At 34.2% G+C, this 23,950-nt stretch overlaps 1 protein-coding gene across 18 annotated transcripts in view; it reads right to left on the bottom strand.

The window, feature by feature from the left end:
• Positions 1–682: 682 nt before the first annotated feature.
• Positions 683–23,950, bottom strand: part of LOC131155389 (protein WHAT'S THIS FACTOR 1 homolog, chloroplastic-like) — a 36,629-nt gene continuing 13,361 nt past the window's right edge. Inside the window, exons 1-9 of one of the 18 annotated variants that reach the window (XR_009136800.1) lie at positions 8,558–8,656; positions 7,987–8,290; positions 5,163–6,755; positions 3,566–4,005; positions 2,216–2,267; positions 1,983–2,058; positions 1,283–1,804; positions 1,074–1,153; positions 683–982 (exon numbers count right to left, since the gene is read on the bottom strand). Coding sequence is in view for 2 of the 18 variants with exons in the window: in XM_058108477.1 (XP_057964460.1) it covers positions 5,164–6,558 (1,395 nt within the window). In the remaining 16 variants the exon portion in view is untranslated. Of the gene's footprint in view, positions 983–1,073; positions 1,154–1,282; positions 4,006–5,026; positions 6,756–7,986; positions 8,291–8,557; positions 8,657–23,950 lie in introns of those variants that run through there. The other 17 variants (XR_009136805.1, XR_009136797.1, XR_009136799.1 and 14 more) reach the window with 17 other exon arrangements.

The following is a 23,950-nucleotide window of genomic DNA, read 5'->3' as shown; positions in this document are numbered from 1 at the left end:
TGCCACTAAGGAGGAAACTAGTTTTGCAAAGAGCAATAGAAAGGGTAGGGACCTAAAATAAATTAGAATGAATTAAAGAATAAGGATTTAATAGTCTTAAAATTGTCCTAAAAGATTTCCAATGATTATATAAATTAACAGAAAATGATTCATATAACCAACTTCACCTAATAGGATTTAAGTTATGGTTTGTTATTATTGTTATTGTTATATTATTTCTTCATCTCATATAAATGTTGAAAAATTAAGTGGCGTGGTACATGGGTACCTCTATAATTATTTTTAAAACAAAATAAAAATTATTTTAATTGAGCTTTTTTTTTTTTTTTTTTTACTTTTATATGTTTAGTTATCAAGGAAAATAAAATATATAGTAAATTAAGGAACAAATATTTAATATTTTACATCATTAATATTTAAGTTTCTGCTTTAAAATTATTTTTCAATTTTTGGATATCAATTCAGTTGTTTTTCTGATTTATTTTCAATTTTCTCAAATGTCAAAAGAATTTGCAGTTCGCACATAATTTTCTTTGTTGTCACTTAAACAAATATTTGGAAATCCTGCTACCATTTCTCAGCAAATGTAATCTAATTATTTGCAACTTTCAAATTTGCAAATAATTCTTCATGCTATCATTTCTCAATGATAAAATACCTAATTTATATTCATATTACACAATTTTGAAATGAGAAAATAATCAAGACACTTGCCTCACGGATAAAATGTCATGTCAAAATAACAATTACATGATCAGTCAAGGAATTCAAAATTCCAATTTCCAAATGTGTAGAGTTCTAATTGAAACCTAACTTAATAAAATACACTGATAACCCACTAACATTCCTTCCAAAAACAGAAATTTAAAACATAATGATAAAACTTGAACACACATACACAAAAGTATATCTTCTGAAGTAGTTTCGTCTTGAGAAGCTTTGTCAGTCACTACCTTCATCTACTTAATTCATAAATTGTAGCCTGCAAAACAAACAAGAAAAGCTAATTCTGTGAATCTATTTTGTCATCACAATTCAAAAGAAAGAGGGCTGTAAATACAACACAACAATACCTATAAACGGATAATATGATATGGAGTTCAACCAAACACCCAACCGAAGAATAACACAATTAATGAGCCTTCAATGCAACCTACACCTCCAAAGAGAGAGATACAATTGTCCACTGTATATACACAGTATTTCATTAAGAATGCAGCAACTAAAATTGGATTATTTAACCATGGTTTTATGCTTCTAGATTTACAATGTCAAGTCTTACATAAATTCAGAGCAAGCATGGTACGTTGTTCCCTTTGTGAATACTCAGCTGAAGCCCACAGTCCTATACTGTGAATCCCTTGCTGAAATTTGCCTAGTCCCCACTGCTGCCAAATGAGACGAAACCTCCCCAAAAACTTCTCCCCAAACCTTAGTTCCAAGAATAATGGAAAGAACACTGGAAATTGTATATTGTATATTAAATTATTAATTAAACATAATAGAATCTCCAACTTGAAAAAGAAGAATGTACTTTGAACATTGCAAGAATTTTCACCGCTGATAGTCTACAACTCTAGCTAAAAATTTGACAAGAGAAACCTTTGACTTCCCCAAGCAGAGATTGAAAAATCAAAAGTTAGTGCACAAAGGGTAAGAACATATACCGGGGAGAACACAATCCCCTCCAAAAGGCAAAAGACAAAGGGGGAGAAAAAATATCATACCATCATTTTGGGATAACCTAATTAGTCTAACCCACCCATCCTCGAGCATCTGAATATGAATAAAAAATTTGTTGAAGCTGAATATGCAAACAAACAGCAATTTAGACCAAGAAATCATTTAGATCAATTCCCATCAAGCATAATGCAGGTGCATGATTAAGACAGAATCTAGATTCATTGAATTCTTTGAAAGTCGAAAGATATTGTTTAATAGAAGTGAAGCAGTAGAGAAGAGGTGTACAGCTAGATGAAAACCAGAAATTCCCAAATCACGAGGAAAAGAAAAAGCAGCTCCTCTTGCATGAGGTTAGCTTCTGAACAACTTCAAATTCTGCACCAATCATTGAAAGTTGTCTAATAACAATGTCAATATACTTTTGCAGAGGTTTACAAGAGAACCACTTAAAAAATGCAACAAGTCCTTGCTATTTTCATGAAGTTCAATATCAAATATAAGCCACAGTTCATAAAAGCAGTGTGTGTCTCACCTATAAGCATGCACCAAACTGAATAGAATCAAATCTTTGCTTGTCACTGCTCCTATAAAACAAACCCAATATGATAAAACTGAATTTAAACTCTAACGTGATTACCCTCTAATTGTTATGGTCATTTGAAATCCAAATATGCCCTTGTAATTACTTTCTATTTTTAACAACAAAATTCCCCTCTAACCCATCCCATCAAACTAAACTACCATTTTCATTCGCAATTTCTATTTCTTGTTTCACCCCTGCTCCTAGTAGCTCTTGAAAGAGCCAAATAAAACAGTTTTCTTTAGTCAGAATTATATGATATATAAATTTACATATGAATGGTGTTATTGTGGCAGAGAACCAAACTTGAGCTCCGCCATTGGTATCAGAGGATTTAGCAATGATGTAAGATTTTTAAAGACATACCATGATTTACATAAAAAGAGAAGCAGTGAATGTAATTTACATATGGGAACAGAATTGATATTTGACATGAACTGTTCAGAGCACTAGTTCAATAGAACATAAATCCATTTCAGGGTTAGTGCACGTGGGAAACCATTTCTATGCTTGATTTTTCCAGTATAATCCCCATAGATGTTGAGATTCCTCCCTCACTTTTGGTGCAAAATCTTGTGTTAGCAAATACAGTACTTGCACCAAGAATTGCATGCTTTAGCCACTAATTTTTATTTTTTTTGTTTTGGTTTATAGGTAAAATAAACCATTCAAATGGCCCATACAGGAACCAACACAAGTACACAAGGGCATCAAGGCACACCCAAAAGCCACCAGAGAGATAAGCTGAAAAAGAATCTCTCCACAAAATCCAAAAAAGATGGACAGATACCAACCCTTTGTTCAATCATTCAACCTAACCTGTTTATTTTCTAGCATAAACCCATTATTAAGAAGGGCTCCTTACACGGTTGATACCAATCCTTTGCCATTGCAACTGATTTGCATTACATCAAATAAAGGTGCATAAGAATGCTCATAATTAACAGCCTGATTGACGCATAATTTTATAGTGCCAAACACTGAACATCATATGAGCCAAACTTCCCTCTAACAAACAAAATCTACATTCTGTTCATTGTGTCAAGGAAACAATCCATTTTCTGGTCCATCAATGAAATTCGCAGCATAAACATGATCTTTTTTACATGGATTACAATTCAAAAATATAAAATTTTATTTACAAATAAGCTAACCCAGTCTATGACCCTAATGTACAATATTTCCAGCCGGAAGAGAAGTATAAAAGCCACAAACATTGTTGGAAACGTTATTACATATAAATAACAAATAATTTGTGGACAAATTGATGCAAGTAAAATTTTTATAGAGCAAGAAACTTACTGGTGCGGAACAATTTTGGTGATATACTCCAGAAAATGTTGGTACACTCTAAAATACTGAAATACTGCTCAAGTAAGATTTGCAGCAAGTAGTTCAAAGATCATAGAAATAAAGAACAAATGATTAATGCTTCAATATAAGAGATTAAAGACTCAATATCGGCATGCAATTTTTCAAACAAACTACCCAACTTACCAGGAGAATGCAAATCTCTGACATCCAATCACAATACCAAGAAAACCGAAGAATGATTGAAGGTCAAACAAAAAACTCAAATCAAACCTGAAGCTCAATAAATCAAAGAATTGCAGTAATTCTGAAGATATATCCCTCCCTCAAATCAAACTCATAAAGCAGATATGAGGCTCCCGGAAGAAGCAGCCTATCAAATCTGGCTTGCTATCACTGTATCAGCTATCTCACAGTGATCTCACAACAACCTAAAATCAGAAGATCAAATCAGCCCATGGCCAAGAGAGGGAAGGAGGAATGCAATCAAAGCCTTTGACACTGACTGGAGACTGGACAGTTCATTGGGAAGAGCAAGGGAAAAAAAAAAAAAGGTGGTTCAGCTTAAAAAGCAAAAGTAGTTACATCTGAAGCACTTACTTCGAAGTAGAAATTCAGATTTTTAACTTTTACTTATTGTCTTAATTAAGTGGAAAAATAAATAAACACATGATATAAGTACTTATTTAATACAATCCAGACAACACATATTTTCACAACTTCTTATTAAAGTGAAAATGATTATAAGAACTTCTGTTTAAGTGTTCCCAAACAAGCTTTAACAATAACACTTTCCAGATAAGCTTCAAAAATACATGGATTAGCATTAAAGGGTACAAAATCGATGAACAGTACTGGAAGAGCATCTGTATTTGCAGCAAACTCTCATAAAATAGACACATTGAACATATAAAATTCAAGCACCCTGCCTCATCTTATTCGAAAATTGTACAATTATTAACTAATATGCATGACACAATGCATGTCTCTAATCTCTACCACCTCAATCACACACATACACCCACACACACCCCAACTAAAACACTCAAAACAACTCTTTCTTTAAATGCTTAACAAATTCACATGGAAGATTAACTAACAAATGAATATACCGTTGCAATGAATTTGAAAGAGAATTCCACATAAAGTAAATTCCCATTAGAATATAATCTTATAAGTTCTTCTTATCTACAAATCTCAAAATTGTTGTAGTTCAAACTTCACCTAGTTTCATATAGAGCACAAGCACAATTAAATAATTAATTTCAATTAAGTTGTTGAAGGACTTAATTAATTGGATAATATCACCATAGCAAACCAACCATAGTAAAAAGAAGAGGATTGGGTGCAAGTCTCCTAGTCATTCCTATTTCCATTTTTCTGCCAACCAGACATCATAGTTTCAAGTTATAACTATCAATTGGCATAATATAGGTTATAGGATATGGATCATAATCAAGACATATCTTTGCATTCTTAAAATTAATATAACAGGATAAAGTTTATTAAAATGAATGCACAACACAAATTGTTCAAAGTTAAAATTATTTTAAATGTAAATTTCTAATAAAAGAAAATAATTTTTGACCTCAAGATGTTTCAATGTCGCTGTACACATTGTGAATCTCTCCAATATCCATCTCAGTGTTGTTTTTAAGTGAACTGTCCTCTAAACCTCCCATGGTCTCTTCCTGCTCAAGTTCCATGCAAATATTTTCATTCTCAGAATCACTGTCAAACAAATCAGTATCCTCTGTGTCTGGAAAGTCATTAAAGGTTTCAATTTTCTTCTTTCGCCCTCTATAGCCAGTAAGACTCTGGACCTTTTCCTTCCAAATGACCGATGGGCATTTCTCAATTAGCTCAGAACCTTCATAAGCTTCAGTCAAGAACACACTAAACCTCCTACCCCTCTCAGAGACATAGAAAATACCGAAATGCTTCAGAAGAAGTCTCATAAGCTTTTGGGGCATCACAAGCTCCCGTCGGAAGTGTGTGAGGTGATCAGTAACGAGCCTTTTCTCAATAGTAAAGCTAAGCAACTCGTGCATAACAGCAACTGCCCTCTTATCAAATTCTTGAGAGCCAGCTTCTAGGGCTGATGCATCAGCATATGGAGACAAGTACGACCGCTTCTGAAAATGATCAATCTTTCCTCCGTATCTATACACCTTCTTGTAATCAGGGGGGTACTTCATGGGGAAAGGGAGCGAAAGCAACCCTGGGGTAGGAGTAGATGCATTTACCTTGTCCACCTTCTTCTCTAGCTCAGTCACAGCCCAATCAGGATTCCAAGACACAAGCTCCAAATACTCAACATCATCCTCAGACTTCATAACCCTAAAATGTTGTGGGTACTCATGCACCCAAGTGGTTCTGAAATCAAGTGGGAGAGCAAAATCTCTCCTGAAATGGGCAATCTTGTCCAATGGTAGTCGTTTATCAATTGACATCATTAAAAACCTGGTAACGTGTTCAGCAGCTTTATCAGAATTCTCTTCAAGGATCTTCTTTTCTTCTTGTACCAAATCCTCAGCTTCCTTGGTCAACCCACACCACAAGACTCCTTTGTGATCCTTATACAATTCAAACAGCTTAGGCGATTTCCTGAGGAAATCAGAGATCTTATGAGGTTTTGGAAGATTAATCTGTCTCCTGCACTGATCCAATGACCTTACAGGGATTATCTGCTCAGGTTCCCCCTTCAGAACCTCCATAAGGAACAATATCTTGGAGGTAATTTTCCACTTCTCAGTTGCAATTTCAAGATCATGCACCCTCTTCTTCTTGCTCCGGTCTTGAACTCGCTTACTAGTAGTCATCCATCGACTCTGCAATCCCAGACAAGGTTCTCTACAACAATTAATTGCCATTCTTGAAGTAAGATGTGCAAAATGGTCAATGTCAACAAGGAACAAGTAAAGCTGATAAGAACTCTTGATCTTGGTATTTAACACTGCATGCCTGGTGAGTTGGGTTCCCATCTTTGGAACAAAACTTCAAATAACAGTTGATAAACTCAAACTATAATCAGCAATGATCAAACTTCTACTAAACTGTACATGTAAACTAGCACAAGCTTAGTGGGTAATAAGCATTCAAAGGGCAAAAATAGCCAGGAGTGTCACAAATCGACCAGGTGCTTCAGGAACGCTTCAAATAATCAATAAAACTCATCTGCCTGAAAGACAAGTCCAAAAAAAAAAAAAACAATAGTCAATCAAATAGACTATAGGATACGCACAATTGCATTCAATACACTTGTACATGTTTGCATTGTTAATTTATTAGATATATAATATTTATTTTTATATTTTATTGTTAAAGATTTAATCATTGGAACCAATCTAGAGCCTCGTTTATTTACTAGAAAAGCGTTGTCTACCTTACATATTGGAAAAGATAAAACAAATACAAATAGTTGGGAAAAAAGCATTGATGTTTGAACAAAGGTTATACGCTACTCAAGAAAAGGTTCTTTCCTCCAACTGGTTGACAGTGGAAACAATCATGTTAAGTTATTTAGGAAGGAGTCACTTAAAATCCTTCACATTCCAAGTACAAATTAATGTTCCACAAATTACTGCTCATATAGCAATGAAAATTTTCATGCATTTTATATCATTATTTTCAACAATGTTTGGGTATAAGTGCTTCAAAGAAATGCCAGTTTTGCTACAAATATAAAGGTACAAGGAAAGGTATAATAATAGTTTATGCTTAAGTTGATAGGGTAGTTAGACTCAATTGGATGTTGTATCATCACATCTCTAGAATCATGTTACATTCTTGATGGATTGGAAAGACAAGGCCTCTACTCATATCAAAGGCACTCTCTGTAAATAAGATGTTAGAAAAGCACTGTAAGAGTTGCTTTAAAATCACCAAATCGATGTGGGACATGGATACAGCACAATACTGGCATGGCGATATGGAAATTGTGTAAAAACCAAAATACAACATGGGGAGATACGCCAGTTAATTAATATAAAAATATATATATCTTAGGCATGTTTTTCCTTTTAAATGAAAAATATCAAGGATATTTTAATTTAAAATGAAATAGGCATCATCCTGCTCAATTAGGAATTGCATAATCATTAACACTCATATTATAGAACTCGAGGAACATTCATCACTTATGTCAAGCACATGTACAAACAAATATATCAATATATCATAATTCAGTGTTTTAAAAGGCGTTTTTGATGCGCGCCATGCGTTTTACTAAGGCGTTAGTTGAAATGCTAAGTCCTAAAAGACGAACCCCTCAGGGGAGAAGGCGTACGCCTCAGGTGAAAAATCTCACCTTTTTACGCCTCAAATTCCAAGCGTACGCCTTTCGGGATTCTTGATTTATAACATAAATTAAACAGGGCAGAACCCAGAACGCATCGAAAGCCCTATCCTACCTCTCTCGCATGAAGCTTCCTCTGTTCTGCTCCCTGACGAAGCCTCCAGCGAGTCTTCTGCTTGACGATAACCTCTGCTCTCTCTCCGACGATTCTAGCACCTCCTCTCTCTCCGACGACTCAACGGCTGCTTCCAACGATTCCTCCAAGCTTTCTCGTCTCTCTCCGACGAGTCGACGTTCCCTTCCAAAGTCTGATCTGCCTCCGACGACTCCTTTTTACGTAGTTTTTCCCTTCGACGAACCCTTCGGAGCTGTGGTCTCTCTGCAGCGACACTCTGCAGTCTCTCGCCTAGAGTTTTTTCCTGTTTTAATATTTTTAAAAAAAAAACATTAAATAATAGAAATATTTCTCAAAATGACTCTGACGTAATCTCCCTACTCTAAGTAGAGAGATTTGTCACGTGGCACTTCAAAAAATTTTTTCCTAAAAAATTATTATTTAATATATTTTTTAAAAAAATGATAAACGTGAAAACACTCTAGGCCTCAATAGAAAATAAAAAATTATTTCGTCTCTAAAGCCCTAAAAAAAACCTAAAATAAAAAAGTTACATCCTATAGGCCTAGACCTGCAAAACCTCCCCTCCAAGCCCCCATCCTTTCTTGTCACTCTTAGCTCGTCTTTCTTGTCAATTGCAGTGCATGTCTAATCACTCTCTGTCTTCCCCATTCCTCCATTATGCTCCCCCCCTCCTCTCATCTTATCCTATTTTTATTCTTGAGGCACATGTTTTTTCCTCAATGCATTCTTTATTTTTTAATAAGACTTTTATATTTTGAAAAATATGAAAATTTATTACAAGAAATTGTGAGAGAATCTAGTTTTTATATGTTCCTTGAGTTAATAAAAAATATAAATTTTATTTAAGTATTTTTCACATTTCAAAATAATATTTAGTTATTTTTCACAATTTATAAGCTTAACTAAATTATGTTCCTAATCAGCTTAAGCTTAAGGTTGAACAATGCAGATGGCCAGAATGATTGGAGTAATGGGCTCCTCACACTGATCACCACATAGGTAAGAGAAATTGGAGTTGAGGTGAGCTCTTCGTGTAATAAGAGATATATAAGTCAAGAGATTATACTGAGGACCTATCATTTACTACGAATGATATATTGGGCAAAATTAAAAAAATTAAAGCTCATTAATTATAAAATATCACATTAAGACTAAAACCCGTATAAGTGATAAATATGATTAAGAATGTTACCTAAATCGATGTCAGTTTCACAACCCTCTAATGAGTTTAAATATTAATAATATAGCATCTTATGAGTAGTGAGCGTTAAATTTTATATAGAAGAACTATTTCTTACAAGTTTTTTTTTAGTACAAATTATAATTAAATACATATTTCTTGGGCTATCTCGATGGATCAAAAGACAATTCTCAATCGTACAAAATATATATTAAAATGAAAAATATTATCCTATGCAGCTTGATATTTTTTGGTTTTAACTGAACATCAATTTAATTGTATGTAAAATTACTTTTAAAATTTAAATAAACAAAAAAGGTGTTTTTTTTACAAATTCAAAAAATACTATAATTAAAACACTTCTAACATACATATATATAATATAAAATTTACATTTTTTTAACAAAAAAGTAAATTGCATAAATATTTTTCTTTGACATATTAACCCAAAATCCATTCATATGTAGTTAAAATACCAAATTTGAATCAATAAACACAGCTTTAATTTTCTTTGAATCTTAGTTCCGAAAGAAAATGCCTTGCGCGTTTAAAAGGAAACAGAAATGACAAATTTGTGGCAAATGGTCACGTGATATTTCAATTCTAAAATATTGATGGAGGGGGAGTGTTAGGGGGGGGGGGGGGCATAATGAAGGAATGGGGAAGATAGAGAGTGATTAGACATGTACTGCAATTGACAAGAAAGACAAGAGCTAAGAGTGGCAGGAAAGGATGGGAGCTTGGAGGGGAGGTTTTGCAGGTCTAGGCCTATAGGTTGTAGCTTTTTTATTTTGGGTTTTTTTTAGGGCTTTAGAGACGAAATAATTTTTTTTCCCTATTGAGACCTAGAGTATTTTCACGTTTATCATTTTTAAAAATATATATATTAAATAATAATTTTTTAGAAAAATAATTTTTGAAGTAACACATGGCAAATCTCGCTACTTGGAGTAGCGAGATTACGTCAGAGTCATTTTGGGAAATACTTCCCAGAATGAGGTATTATTGAATATTTTTTTAAAAAAAAAAAAGTTAAAACGGGAAAAAACTCCCCTCGCCTCTCTCCGCGACCCTCTCGTACTCTGTGCCACTATGTTGGCTGCAGCTAGCTTTGAAATTAGAATCTTCGAGACATTTTTAATTTGGCTTGGCTCATGCTTATTTTTTTAATATATTGAGACATTTTAAATTTGGCCATGCTTATTCTTTTAATATATATTATTTACGTTTGTTAGTTAACACCTAATGGCCTATATGATATTTAAAATTATGTTTTTATAGTTTTTTATTATTTTAAATTTTTTATATTTTTTTATTATATATAAATTGATTTCATTCATTAATTATTTAAAAATATATAATCTTAAAAGGCTTACGCCTCGCCTTACGCTTTCGCCTTTTAAAACACTGTATCATATTAAATTATTAATATCAATATATCATATTAAACTATCGATATTATTGTTAAAGTTTGATATATATTGTTGGCTCACAACCTAATAACTTAAACTTTTTAGGTAAAGTGGTAACCTAACATGGTATACTACCAGGAGGTCTTGGGTTCTAGTCTTGTTATCCATGTTTATTGTATGGTATTTAAAAAATTATTATATTCCTTATAATGGGTGATATTATTGTGTCTTTATCTCTCCAACAAGGGAGTGTTAAAGTTTGATATACATTGTTGACCCATAACCTAACAACTTAAACTTTTTTAGGTAAAGTGGTAATCTAACAGTCATATTAAGTTACTAATATCATTTATCAATTTTGTTGATGTTAGGTTTAAGACAAACTTGCGAACAAACTCTCTCACAGACTCTCTCAAAAACACTTTCACAGACTCACAAACAGACGATTTCACATACTCATGTACAGGCCGTACAACAGACTTTTTCATAAACACATTTACAGATGTGTAATTTTCTCGTCAAGATCAGTGTGCAAGTTCGGTCAATTTGTTGAGCTAAAATGTTTTAAATTATTTCCTATTTCATCGATTGATATCTAGATAGATTGCTAATCCTCCATGTCAAAACTTTAACGTTCAAATTTCAAATTGGAGAATCACGAAAGATCAATCAAACGGCTAGGAGTTTCTTTTTTCGGTCATCACAACAATGCTCATTTCATGTGCGATGATTCTCCAACTTGATTATGCTTTTATGCACAACTACAAAACCAAGGAAAAGCAAGTTGAAACTTAACCAATCCTCTGTAAATACTAGTCAAAGCAGATCGAAGAAAAGAGGCACCACACAAGATTTTTGAGTTCATGCACTTGAGTTTCACATAGCTATTTGTTCAATATGGTTATATTATTGTTGTAACTCTTCATACTTATTTATTTATTCTACCTAATAGATTGAGTCCTTCACGAAGGCTCTTTAAACTCATTCTGAATAGTCAGACTACGTGTGTGAGTTAGAAGACCTCTAAGGTTTATTGTTTTCTTGTTATTCTTTTGGGTGTAATCCAAGTTAGGATTTGTATCCTATGTTTGACATTGCGTGCCATCTAGGTTGGGAGGCACTACGATTGGCAAAGGGTCGTGTTGCGGTTGTGTTGACCCCATAGGACTTTGTTGTCCCTAGTTGTTGGCCTAACAAGGCCTAATCTCGTTTTCATGATAACAAATCAAGGTTACTTAATATGTCTATGAGAGTTTGAGTTTTAGGACTTAAGTAATCTTATGATTTCAAGTGGACATACTTGAAGAATCTGAATGGAAAATTACACTTAAGGCAATGAGACATTATAAACATGAAGGTTTAAGCCATATAAGATATGAAGCTCGTTGAAGCAGTGCATAAAGTTCAGAAGACATATTAGAAGCTTCACAACATGAGGACTTATACACTAAAATAGGATAATCATATAAAAGTCTCATGTAAGTACTTCAAAACACAATACTGATTGATTGAAGCTCCTAGGAAATGTCATTGGACTTAGATACCTGATTTTATTCATGGAAAATATGTTTTCAAAGTTCAAAATGAGTCTTCAAATATATGAATTAAATTTGGAACCAAAAATTATTGAAAAACAAGTTTGCTGAAAGGACAAGCGGCACAGGCGACTGACCTATCGGGCACAGTCGACATACCTCACTCCAACTTTCACTATACACTTATTTAAAAGGAGCACAGGCGACTGACCCTTCGGGGACAGACGACTGATGCGAGTGTTAAAACGGTAAACATCGCTAATCTTTTTACCAAATCTTGCGTGAATGATTTCCAAATTAAGAGAAAATTCAAGGGAAAGTTTTTGAAACCCTAGCGCTCTATTTAAACATATTATTCTCGCACATTAGAGTAATGAACACGAATTGAAAAGCAACGGCACACACAACTCTCTTATATTCTCTTTGCTGAGAGGCTACTGTTGTGTTCTTAATCCTTTCACTTGGAAAAGATTGATTTGATCTTCAAAACTCACATCTTTCAATTAGTTCTGGTGATATACTTCAAGCTTCAACTTTCATATTATTTTTAAAGTATTATTTTTGAATTTAACGTGTACTAATATGCTCGTTTAAGGAGCTTTTTCTTGTACAAGCAAGTATTTGTTGTTTCTTTTATTTTTTACGGTTCAAGGAATTGAATTGTTGCCTAACGGGAGGGGATTCTTGTTAGAGAGGCAAACTCCACATTTGAGGGAGAGAGGGTGTAACTTCACCTAGTAACGAAGTTGGTAAAGGAAATCCTCGCAGCGTGTTGCTGGAGGCAAGGACGTAGGCTGCGGCCAAACATTGTAAAAACAACAGTGTTCAGCTTCCTCTTCCCTACTCCTTTTATTTTCTGCAAGTTATAAACTGCGTGCATGATTTTATTTTTATAAGAACTTGCTGAATATTATCTCGTGCTCAATATTAAATCTTGTTGAATATTTGAGGTTAAGCTAAATATTTGAAAATTTGTTGAAAAGAGGAATCTTGTTAAACATAGTGAACTTGCTGAACATATTTTGTTTGAGATCAAATATATATCAGTTGTATGAGTGAAACATTGATTTGACCATTCAAAAAAGTTTACAACTTTGAGTTTGAAGATACATAGTCTGAGGATTAACTTGTTTGTGAATATTTTCTGAATAAAGTATATGTGCTGAAGCTAAACAAGCATTTTATAAAAATCTGTTTTGAAAGAAAATACATGTGCTAAAAGTTAGATCTTAATATTGATTTTTATTAAGGCATAAATCAATCACTGAATTATTCTTGAGTACATTATTGTGGATTTTCTTAAATAAAGCTAAAAGTGCTCAATTGAATGTGTTATCTCATATTGTAAATTCAGTTTGTATATCCATATTCATATCTAAAGGTTTGTAATTAACATAGTTCTGATTGTTGTATATCTACATATATACATACATACATATATATATATATATATTGGAAGGTTGAATAGTTAAGGGTTGAAGTAATTAAAATTCCGTGGATAATTATTAAATAACCCAATTCACCCCCCCCCCCCCACCCTTGGGAATACATCCTAATTTCAATTGGTATCAAAGTGTAGGTTGTAGTATATCCTAACAAGTAGCTACATAAAGATCCCTATGACAAAGTTAGGAGTATCCTCATTTGGCGAAGGCCAATCTTCATCTAGACCTCCCATCTTCTGTAGTGAAAACTACACCTTCTAGAAGCAATAAATGAAAATATTTTTGCTAACCATGGATTACAAGTATGGAAAGTAGTCACACATGGTGACTTGATTCCCACAAATCTGTAGACAACAATGAAGTCCTTAAAGAAGAAAAAGAATGGAATGATATAAACATGAAACAAATTCAAATTAACTCTAGTGCAATGAATGCGTTGTATTGTACTTTAGATGCAAATGAATTCAATAGAGTTATGAGTTGTAAATCAGCTAAAGAAATTTGGGACGAGTTAGAGGTTACCTATGAGGGAACCGTAGATGTTAGGGACAGTAGGATTGGCATGCCTACCAATGAGTATGAAGCCTTTAAGATGAACCCAGAAGAATCCATCACCATCATGCACACTAGGTTCACTCATATAATTAATTCCCTTAATGCACTAGGAAAGAGTCATTCTACCTATGAGATGATTAGGAAAGTGTTTAAAGGACTTCCTCCTATTTGGGAACCTAAGGCCACTGCCATAACTGAAGGCAGGAATCTAAAAACCACTTCCTTAAATGAATTAATAGGTTTGCTTCTCACATATAAGATGACAATGAATGGAATAGCTGTTGAGGGTAATAAAAAAAAGAAACCAATAGCCCTAAAAGCTTCAAAGGAAAGTTCCAGTGAGGAAGAGGATGAAGAGGGAGATGACGATGATCTAGCCTTGTTCACTAGAAGCTTAGGTAAATTCTTTAATAAGAACAAGAGATTCGCTAGAAAATTCAAATGATCAAAAACAGATAAGGGTGAGACTAATAAGAAAGAAACAAAGAATGAACCTTCTACCTGTTATAATTGTAAGAAAGTAGGACATATAAAACCTAATTGTCCACAGCTCAAGAGAGATGCAAAGAAGAAGAAAAAGAGAGCAATGAAAGCAACTTGGGATGACTCAAGTTCAAGTGACTCAGAAAATGAATCAAGCGGATCATGAGATGGCTAACCTGTACTTCAATGCAAGAGAAAACGAGGTAAATTTCTATTCAACCTCATCTTATGAAACTAGTGATGAATCTTGTAATGAATCATCTAAAAGTTTACCTTCTTATAGAGAAATTCAGTATGAATTGTTTTCATTACATAACAGATTCATAAAATTGTCCAAAAGGAATATAGCTCTAAGAAAACAAAATGAAACACTTGTGATTCAACTAGAATCCTCTAGATTAATTGAAAAAGAAAAGGACTCAACTATTGATGAACTCATGGATAAAATAAATAAGATGTCCCTGGAACTAGTTAAGCTACAAGTAAGTGGTAAAAGTGCAAAAGACATAGAAATTTGTAGTCTTAAAAGTAAAGTTGAAGATCAAGCTAAAATCATATATAACTTTACTAGAGGAAAAGAGAACTTTGACAAACTTGTTGGAGTTCAATGAATGTCATTGGACAAGGAAGGAATAGACTTTAATGGAATTAAGAACACTAAGAGAAGAAACCTTTATATGGGGTACTTTGTAAAAGCCTCCAACAATTATGCTGATATATCTTCAACCAATACATATGAACACACTACGTGTTTCCTATATAAGGAGAACGGGCACATAAAATTTGAATGTCCATACAAAAGAAAGTGTCAAAATTAAGAAAGTATGGAGAGCAAAAACTAAAAATAAATTAAATTCAAAAAGACCTAAGAAGGTATGGTTCAAAATAAAGCATTTGCATTCAAACACATGGAAGTAATATATATTTGGTTTTCTTCCTTTCCAGAGTTCATATGGAGTCTTTTCTAAGTTGGTTTTAAGTGAGACTCTATTCATTACATAACATGCGATGTTTACCGCTTCAACCCAAAAATATTTAGGCAGGTTATGATTGTTTAGCATGGTCCTAGCCATCTCCTAAAGTGACCTATTTTTCCTCTCAACAACTCCATTTTGTTGAGGTGTATGGGGAGCTGAGAAGTTGTGTGATATTCCATGTTCAGTACAATAATCCTCAACATCTCTATTTTTAAATTCTCTCCCTCGATCACTCCTAATATTTTGAATACCATATCCTTTTTTCATTTTGAAGCTTCTTGCATAAATTGATCAACATCTTACAAGTTTCATCTTTGGATGATAGGAAAAGCACTCAGGTAGACCTAGAGTAGTCATCAACTATGACGAATGCATATTGCTTTCCTCCTACGTTTTAAGTTTCGGTGGGACCAAAAAGATCTAGATGAATAAACTCTAGTGGTTTACCAGTAAAGATATGCTTTTTCTTCTTAAAGTTTGTCTTGGTTTGCTTACCAAGTTGACATGTTTCACACACTTTGTCCTTAACAAACTTAGTACTACGATAGCCTCTTACTAAGTTTTTTCATTGCTAATTTTGACAACATATCTATACTTGCGTGTCCTATTCTCCTATGCCACAGCCAACTATTCTCATTGAACTTCTTGAGATATCAGGTTCTTTCATTTATGCAATAAACATTATCAACCTGATTTGCAATAAACAACATTTTATGATTTTTACTATTTTCAACTGCGCATTTGTCTTGTTTAAAGGTTACTTGAAAGCCTTTGTCACTTAGTTGACTAATGCTAAGAAGATTATGTTTTAACCCTTCAACTAACAACACATCATCAATTTCCAAGGAAAGTTTTTTTCCAACTTTACCGATGCCGATAATTTTGCCTTTAGCATTGTCTCCAAAGATGACATATCCACCACCATCCTTTAATGTTAATGAGCTGAACTTGGACCTTTCTCCGGTCATATGCCTTGAGCACCCTCTATCCAAGTACCATTTATCTTTTGTTGGTGTGGACCAAAATCCTACCTATAAGAAGAGAGTCAATGTGTTACTTTTGGAATGACAAAGATGACCTAGGAAAGTTTGATACTAAATCAGATGAAGGTATCTTCCTAGGATATGCTGAAAATAGCAAAGCCTTTAAGAGTCTACAATAAAAGATCTCTTTCAATTGTAGAATCCATTCATGTTACATTTGATGAGGCTAATCCATTTTCTTCTAAACCCACTGAAGTTGATGAAATTGAATTAAGAAAGAGTTTAGAAGATCTAGCAATTCAAGAAGTAAAAGATGAGAGTTACGAAATAAGTACACCTTTAAACGACAACTCTCAAAGTCAAGCTGAATTGCCTGAGGAGTGGAAGTTCGCAAGGAATCACTCCAAAGATCAAATTATTGGTGAACCTTCACGAGGAGTATCCACCAGATCAACCTTAAAGAACCTTCGCAATCATTGTGCGTTTCTATCTCAAGAGGAACCAAAGAACATAAATGAGGAAATTAATGATTAATCGTAGATAGCTGGCATGTAGGAAGAGTTGAATCAATTTGAAAGGAATAAGATTTGGGAGTTAGTCCTTGGACCTAAAAATCACTCTATAATTGGCACTAAATGGGTATTCATGAATAAAAAGGATGAGAATGGAATTGTGGTCCGTGACAAAGTTAGACTAGAAACTCAAGGTTACAATCAGGAAGAAGAAATAGATTATGATGAGATTTTTGCTCCAGTAGCTAGAATAGAAGCAATAAGAATGTTGCTAACCTATGCATCCCCCAAAAATTTCAAACTTTATCAAATGGATGTAAATAGTGCATTTTTAAACAGATTCATAAATGAAGAAGTTTGTGTTGCACAACTCCTAGGGTTTGAAGACTTTCATTTCCAAGATCATGTATTTAGACTAACAAGAGCCTTATATGGATTGAAACAAGCTCCTAGAGCCTAGTATGAAAGACTAAATGACTTTCTATTAGAAAATGATTTTTCTAGAAAGAAAATGGAAAGCACCTTATTCATTAAGTCTAAAGATAATGATATATTTATCATTCAAATTTATGTTGATGACATTATCTTTGGTGCTGCAAATGAGGATTTACGCAAAGAATTCGTCAAATGCATGCAAGACGAGTTTGAAATGAGCATGATGGGTGAGTTAACATACTTCCTTGGTTTTCTGATCAAGCAAGCTAAGAATGGCACGTTCATAAACCAATCCAAATATATTAGAGACTTGCTTAAGAAATTTGACATAGAAGGTGGAAAACCATTGGGAACCCCAATGAGCACTTCTATGAGTTTTGATAGAGATGAGAAAGGAAAGTCAGTAGATGTGAAATACTACTGAGGCATGATAGGAAGTTTGCTCTATTTGACAGCTATTAGACTTGACATTATGTTTAGTGTATGCATATGTGCTCGCTTTCAGGCAGATCCTAAAGAATCTCACCAAATCGTTGTAAAAAGGATATTAAGGTATTTGGTAGATACTATTGACTTAGGTCCTTGGTATCCTAAAGACAGGACATTTGAAATGATCAGCTATTCGGATGCAGATTATGCCGGGTGTAAGATAGACATAAAAAGTACAAGTGGTACTTGTCACTTTTTAGGACGTTTTTGCTGTCTTGGTTCTCCAAGAAACAGAATTCTGTGGAATTATCTACTCTTGAGGCTGAATACGTTGTAGCAGGCAATTGTTGTGCACAAACTCTATACATGAAACAACAACTTCAGGATTTCAATTTGGAATATTCGATGGTACCAATTAAATGTGATAACACGAGTGCCATAAATATATCAAAGAATCCTATCTCTCACTTCAAGACTAAGCATATTGATATTCCTCATCATTTCCTGAGAGATCATGTGCAAAAAGGAGACATAATTCTTGAATTCGTAAATACGAATGAACAATGGGCTGACATTCTCACAAAACCTCTTCAAAGGATAGATTTATCTCAATATGACAAGAATTAGGTCTATTACATTGTAGAGAGGTGAATTAAGAAGGAGACACTAAAGTGGATGAGTGGGTGAGCTAAAAGGATATATATATATATATATATATATATATATATATATATATATATATATATATGTCACTTGCCTGAAGGGCAGGCGACTGACTCAATGAAGCATAGTCAACTGACTCGCAACTGACTTGTGAAATTCAAAGGAACACACATGTCAAACGACTAATTGTTCGAGCACAGTCGACTGACTCGCGACGGTATATATACTTACTGTGTGTAAAAACCTTAACTTTTCACATTCTAGTCAACTAACCACATATACCCCCACTCTCCCGAACTCCTTGTTGTTAGTCTAGAAACTCAAGGTTACAATCAGGAAGAAGAAATAGATTATGATGAGACTTTTGCTCCAGTAGCTAGAATAGAAGCAATAAGAATGTTGCTAACCTATGCATCCCCCAAAAATTTCAAACCTTATCAAATGGATGTAAATAGTGCATTTTTAAACAGATTCATAAATGAAGAAGTTTGTGTTGCACAACTCCTAGGGTTTGAAGACTTTCATTTCCAAGATCATGTATTTAGACTAACAAGAGCCTTATATGGATTGAAACAAGCTCCTAGAGCCTGGTATGAAAGACTAAGTGACTTCCTATTAGAAAATGATTTTTCTAGAAAGAAAATGGAAAGCACCTTATTCATTAAGTCTAAAGATAATGATATGTTTATCATTCAAATTTATGTTGATGACATTATCTTTGGTGCTACAAATGAGGATTTATGCAAAGAATTCGTCAAATGCATGCAAGACGAGTTTGAGATGAGCATGATGGATGAGTTAACATACTTCCTTGGTCTTCAGATCAAGCAAGCTAAGAATGGCACATTCATAAACCAATCCAAATATATTAGAGACTTGCCTAAGAAATTTGACATAGAAGGTGGAAAACCATTGGAAACCCTAATGAGCACTTCTATGAGTTTTGATAGAGATGAGAAAGGAAAGTCAGTAGATGTGAAATACTACTAAGGCATGATCGGAAGTTTGCTCTATTTGACAGCTATTAGACCTGACATTATGTTTAGGGTATGCATATGTGCCCGCTTTCAGGCAGATCCTAAAGAATCTCACCAAATCGTTATAAAGAGGATATTAAGGTATTTGGTAGATACTATTGACTTAGGTCCTTGGTATCCTAAAGACAGGACATTTGAAATGATCAGCTATTCGGATGCAGATTATGCCGAGTGTAAGATAGACATAAAAAGTACAAGTGGTACTTGTCACTTTTTAGGACGTTCTTTGCTATCTTGGTTCTCCAAGAAACAGAATTCTATGGAATTATCTACTCTTGAGGCTGAATACATTGTAGCAGGCAATTGTTGTGCACAAACTCTATACATGAAACAACAACTTCAGGATTTCAATTTGGAATATTCGATGGTACCAATTATATGTGATAACACGAGTACCATAAATATATCAAAGAATCCTATCTCTCACTTCAAGACTAAGCATATTGATATTCCTCATCATTTCCTGAGAGATCATGTGTAAAAAGGAGACATAATTCTTGAATTTGTAAATACGGATGAACAATGGGCTGACATTCTCACAAAACCTCTTTCAAAGGATAGATTTATCTCAATACAACAAGAATTAGGTCTATTACATTGTAGAGAGGTGAATTAAGAAGGAGACACTAAAGTGGATGAGTGAGTGAGCTAAAAGGATATATATATATATATATATATATATATGTCACTTGCCTGAAGGGCAGGCGACTGACTCAATGAAGTGTAGTCAACTGACTTGTGAAATTCAAAGGAACACACATGTCAAACGACTGATTGTTCGAGCACAGTCGACTGACTCGCGACGGTATATATACTTACTGTGTGTAAAAACCTTAACTTTTCACATTCTAGTCAACTGACCATATATACCCCCACTCTCCCAAACTCCTTGTTGTTAGTCTAGAAACTCAAGGTTACAATCAGGAAGAAGAAATAGATTATGATGAGACTTTTGCTCCAATAACTAGAAAAGAAGCAATAAGAATGTTGCTAACCTATGCATCCCCCAAAAATTTCAAACTTTATCAAATGGATGTAAATAGTGCATTTTTAAACAGATTCATAAATGAAGAAGTTTGTGTTGCACAACTCCTAGGGTTTGAAGACTTTCATTTCCAAGATCATGTATTTAGACTAACAAGAGCCTTATATGGATTGAAACAAGCTCCTAGAGCCTAGTATGAAAGACTAAGTGACTTCCTATTAGAAAATGATTTTTCTAGAAAGAAAATGGAAAGCACCTTATTCATTAAGTCTAAAGATAATGATATGCTTATCATTCAAATTTATGTTGATGAGATTATCTTTGGTGCTGCAAATGAGGATTTATGCAAAGAATTCGTCAAATGCATGCAAGACGAGTTTGAGATGCGCATGATGGGTGAGTTAACATACTTCCTTGGTCTTCAGATCAAGCAAGCTAAGAATGGCACGTTCATAAACCAATCCAAATATATAAGAGACTTGCTTAAGAAATTTGACATAGAAGGTGGAAAACCATTGGAAACCCTAATGAACACTTCTATGAGTTTTGATAGAGATGAGAAAGGAAAGTCAGTAGATGTGAAATACTACTGAGGCATGATAGGAAGTTTGCTCTATTTGACAGCTATTAGACCTGACATTATGTTTAGTGTATGCATATGTGCTCGCTTTCAGGTAGATCCTAAAGAATCTCACCAAATCGTTGTAAAGAGAATATTGAGGTATTTGGTAGATACTATTGACTTAGGTCCTTGGTATCCTAAAGACAGGACATTTGAAATGATCAGCTATTCGGATGCAAATTATGCCGGATGTAAGATAGACATAAAAAGTACAAGTGGTACTTGTCACTTTTTAGGACGTTCTTTGCTATCTTGGTTCTCCAAGAAACAGAATTCTGTGGAATTATCTACTCTTGAGGCTGAATACGTTGTAGCAGGCAATTGTTGTGCACAAACTTTATACATGAAACAACAACTTCAGGATTTCAATTAGAATATTCGATGGTACCAATTAAATGTGACAACACGAGTGCCATAAATATATCAAAGAATCCTATCTCTCACTTCAAGACTAAGCATATTGATATTCCTCATCATTTCCTGAGAGATCATGTGCAAAAAGGAGACATAATTCTTGAATTCGTAAATACGCATGAACAATGGGCTGACATTCTCACAAAACCTCCTTCAAAGGATAGATTTATCTCAATACGACAAGAATTAGGTCTATTACATTGTAGAGAGGTGAATTAAGAAGGAGACACTAAAGTGGATGAGTGGGTGAGCTAAAAGGATATATATATGTCACTTGCCTGAAGGGCAGGCGACTGACTCAATGAAGCGTAGTCAACTGACTCGCAACTGACTTGTGAAATTCAAAGGAACACACATGTCAGGCGACTGATTATTTAAGCACAGTCGACTGACTCGCGACGGTATATATACTTACTGTGTGTAAAAACCTTAACTTTTCACATTCTAATCAACTGACCACATATACCCCCACTCTCCCGAACTCCTTGTTGTTAGTCTTGAAGTCAGATTTCATGAAGATTCAACCGATTAAACTTCAATATTTCCTTCAATCTTTCATTTCCACCTCATTCTCAAGGATTTCGCTAGTTAGTTCTTCAGAAAAATGCCTAGAACCAAGCATGTGGCTAACAAAGGTTCTTCTGGAAAAGAGGATGCAAATGTCATCAAGAAATGGTTGGTGGCTTCTCAAGCAAAGCAAATCTATCGGAAACGTCTTCAATCCACCGAACCTATTTTACGTAAGGTTCTGGACCTTGAGTTCTTTCGAGATGAATTTCCTAATATTTTACCAATGTTTAATGCCTTGGGATGGGAAACATCCATAACCTATCAAGCTAGAGGCATGTATCTGAATCTGGTTAAGATCTTTTATGCAAATCTAGTGAAAGGAGAAAATGTAATTTCTACTCAGGTCATGGGTATTGTTATAGCTTTCACTCCACAGATTTTAGCTACTAGTTTTGGAATTCAAAATGGAGAATTTAAATGTCCTTTGATTGGTACATCTTGGATAATGGAGTAAGGTTTTACACCTGAGGAATTTCTGCCATTGATTATGAAAGAAGCTCCTGTTTATTTTGGTAATCCTCCATTGTATCATCGACTAAATCTTCAAGCACAAATCCTACAGAAACTCATCACATACAATATTTTGCCTAAAGTAGGATCACATGATCACATTTCCTACCTTGACTATTTTGTGATGTGGTGTCTGCTCGAGGAGAAGAAACTTGATCTTTCTAGTCTTATTTTAAAATGGATGATCACGAGAGAAGAGGCTAAACAAGTTATTCGTATGGAGGAGCATTGAATAAAATCTTAAAATCATTTAGGTGTTACCACTTCATCTACCCTATTCGTAGCTCGTTCTCGCTATGATATGTTTTCATCTACTACGATTAAGAAAATGGGGTATGAAAAGCATGATCAAGGGTGGTTTCTAAAAGATAGACGTACACGTAGACAAGTTCCAGAACCTCAACAGGCTCCTAAACAACAGCACGATGCTCCACCAACTGAGGATGCTCCATCCTGGTTTATAGCTAATCAAAAGTGTTGGCTTTTTAAGTTCGATCTTTATTTTAATGTTGACAAATAGAAGTGTCTCATATGCGTGTCTAGTATTTTGAACAGGTTCATTATTTGAAATGCACACACAAAAGAGGAATATGGAAGCCAGAAAGGACTTAAATTTCACATCATCCTAGATGTTCCATGCAAACCTAAAGAGCAGAAGAAGAAGACATAACAGTTCTATTTGTATTGCATTTAATTTTTATCTTTGATCTGTAATAATACATGCATCTGTATGATATGAATTTATTACTCAAACGACCTTAAATTGACCATAGGGACCAACACTTTTCATAGAAGAACTTTTTCTTAAATAACTAATTGGTTAGGGTCAAATATTAGAACTAAAATGAAGTTTGCAAAAACTTTGGTCGACCTTGACCGATGCCAGATTTTTTGGCTTGATTAAAAAGCCTAGGTCATAGTCTGACCTTAGGTTCCCAAACATTTCATGAAAAATCCGTTAAACTAAAATGTCATACCTATATGAACAAGGGAAACTTTTAATCAAAATTTGGACCTAAATTTACTTTAAAAAAGCTTAGGGCGACCGAACCTAGGAGATTATAAATGTCTCAGTCGACCGAACTAGAAGAAGTCAACAAGTTGACTAAGGTTTGGGCGACCAAACCATATTTGAACTAACCGTCCACGGTCGACCAAACCTTAAAGTTAACTTTTCCCACTATCCCCGAGCG

Source organism: Malania oleifera, chromosome 5 (genome assembly GCF_029873635.1).
Source record: "Malania oleifera isolate guangnan ecotype guangnan chromosome 5, ASM2987363v1, whole genome shotgun sequence".
NCBI lineage: Eukaryota > Viridiplantae > Streptophyta > Magnoliopsida > Santalales > Ximeniaceae > Malania > Malania oleifera.
This window is presented reverse-complemented; position numbering and strand designations above follow the sequence as displayed.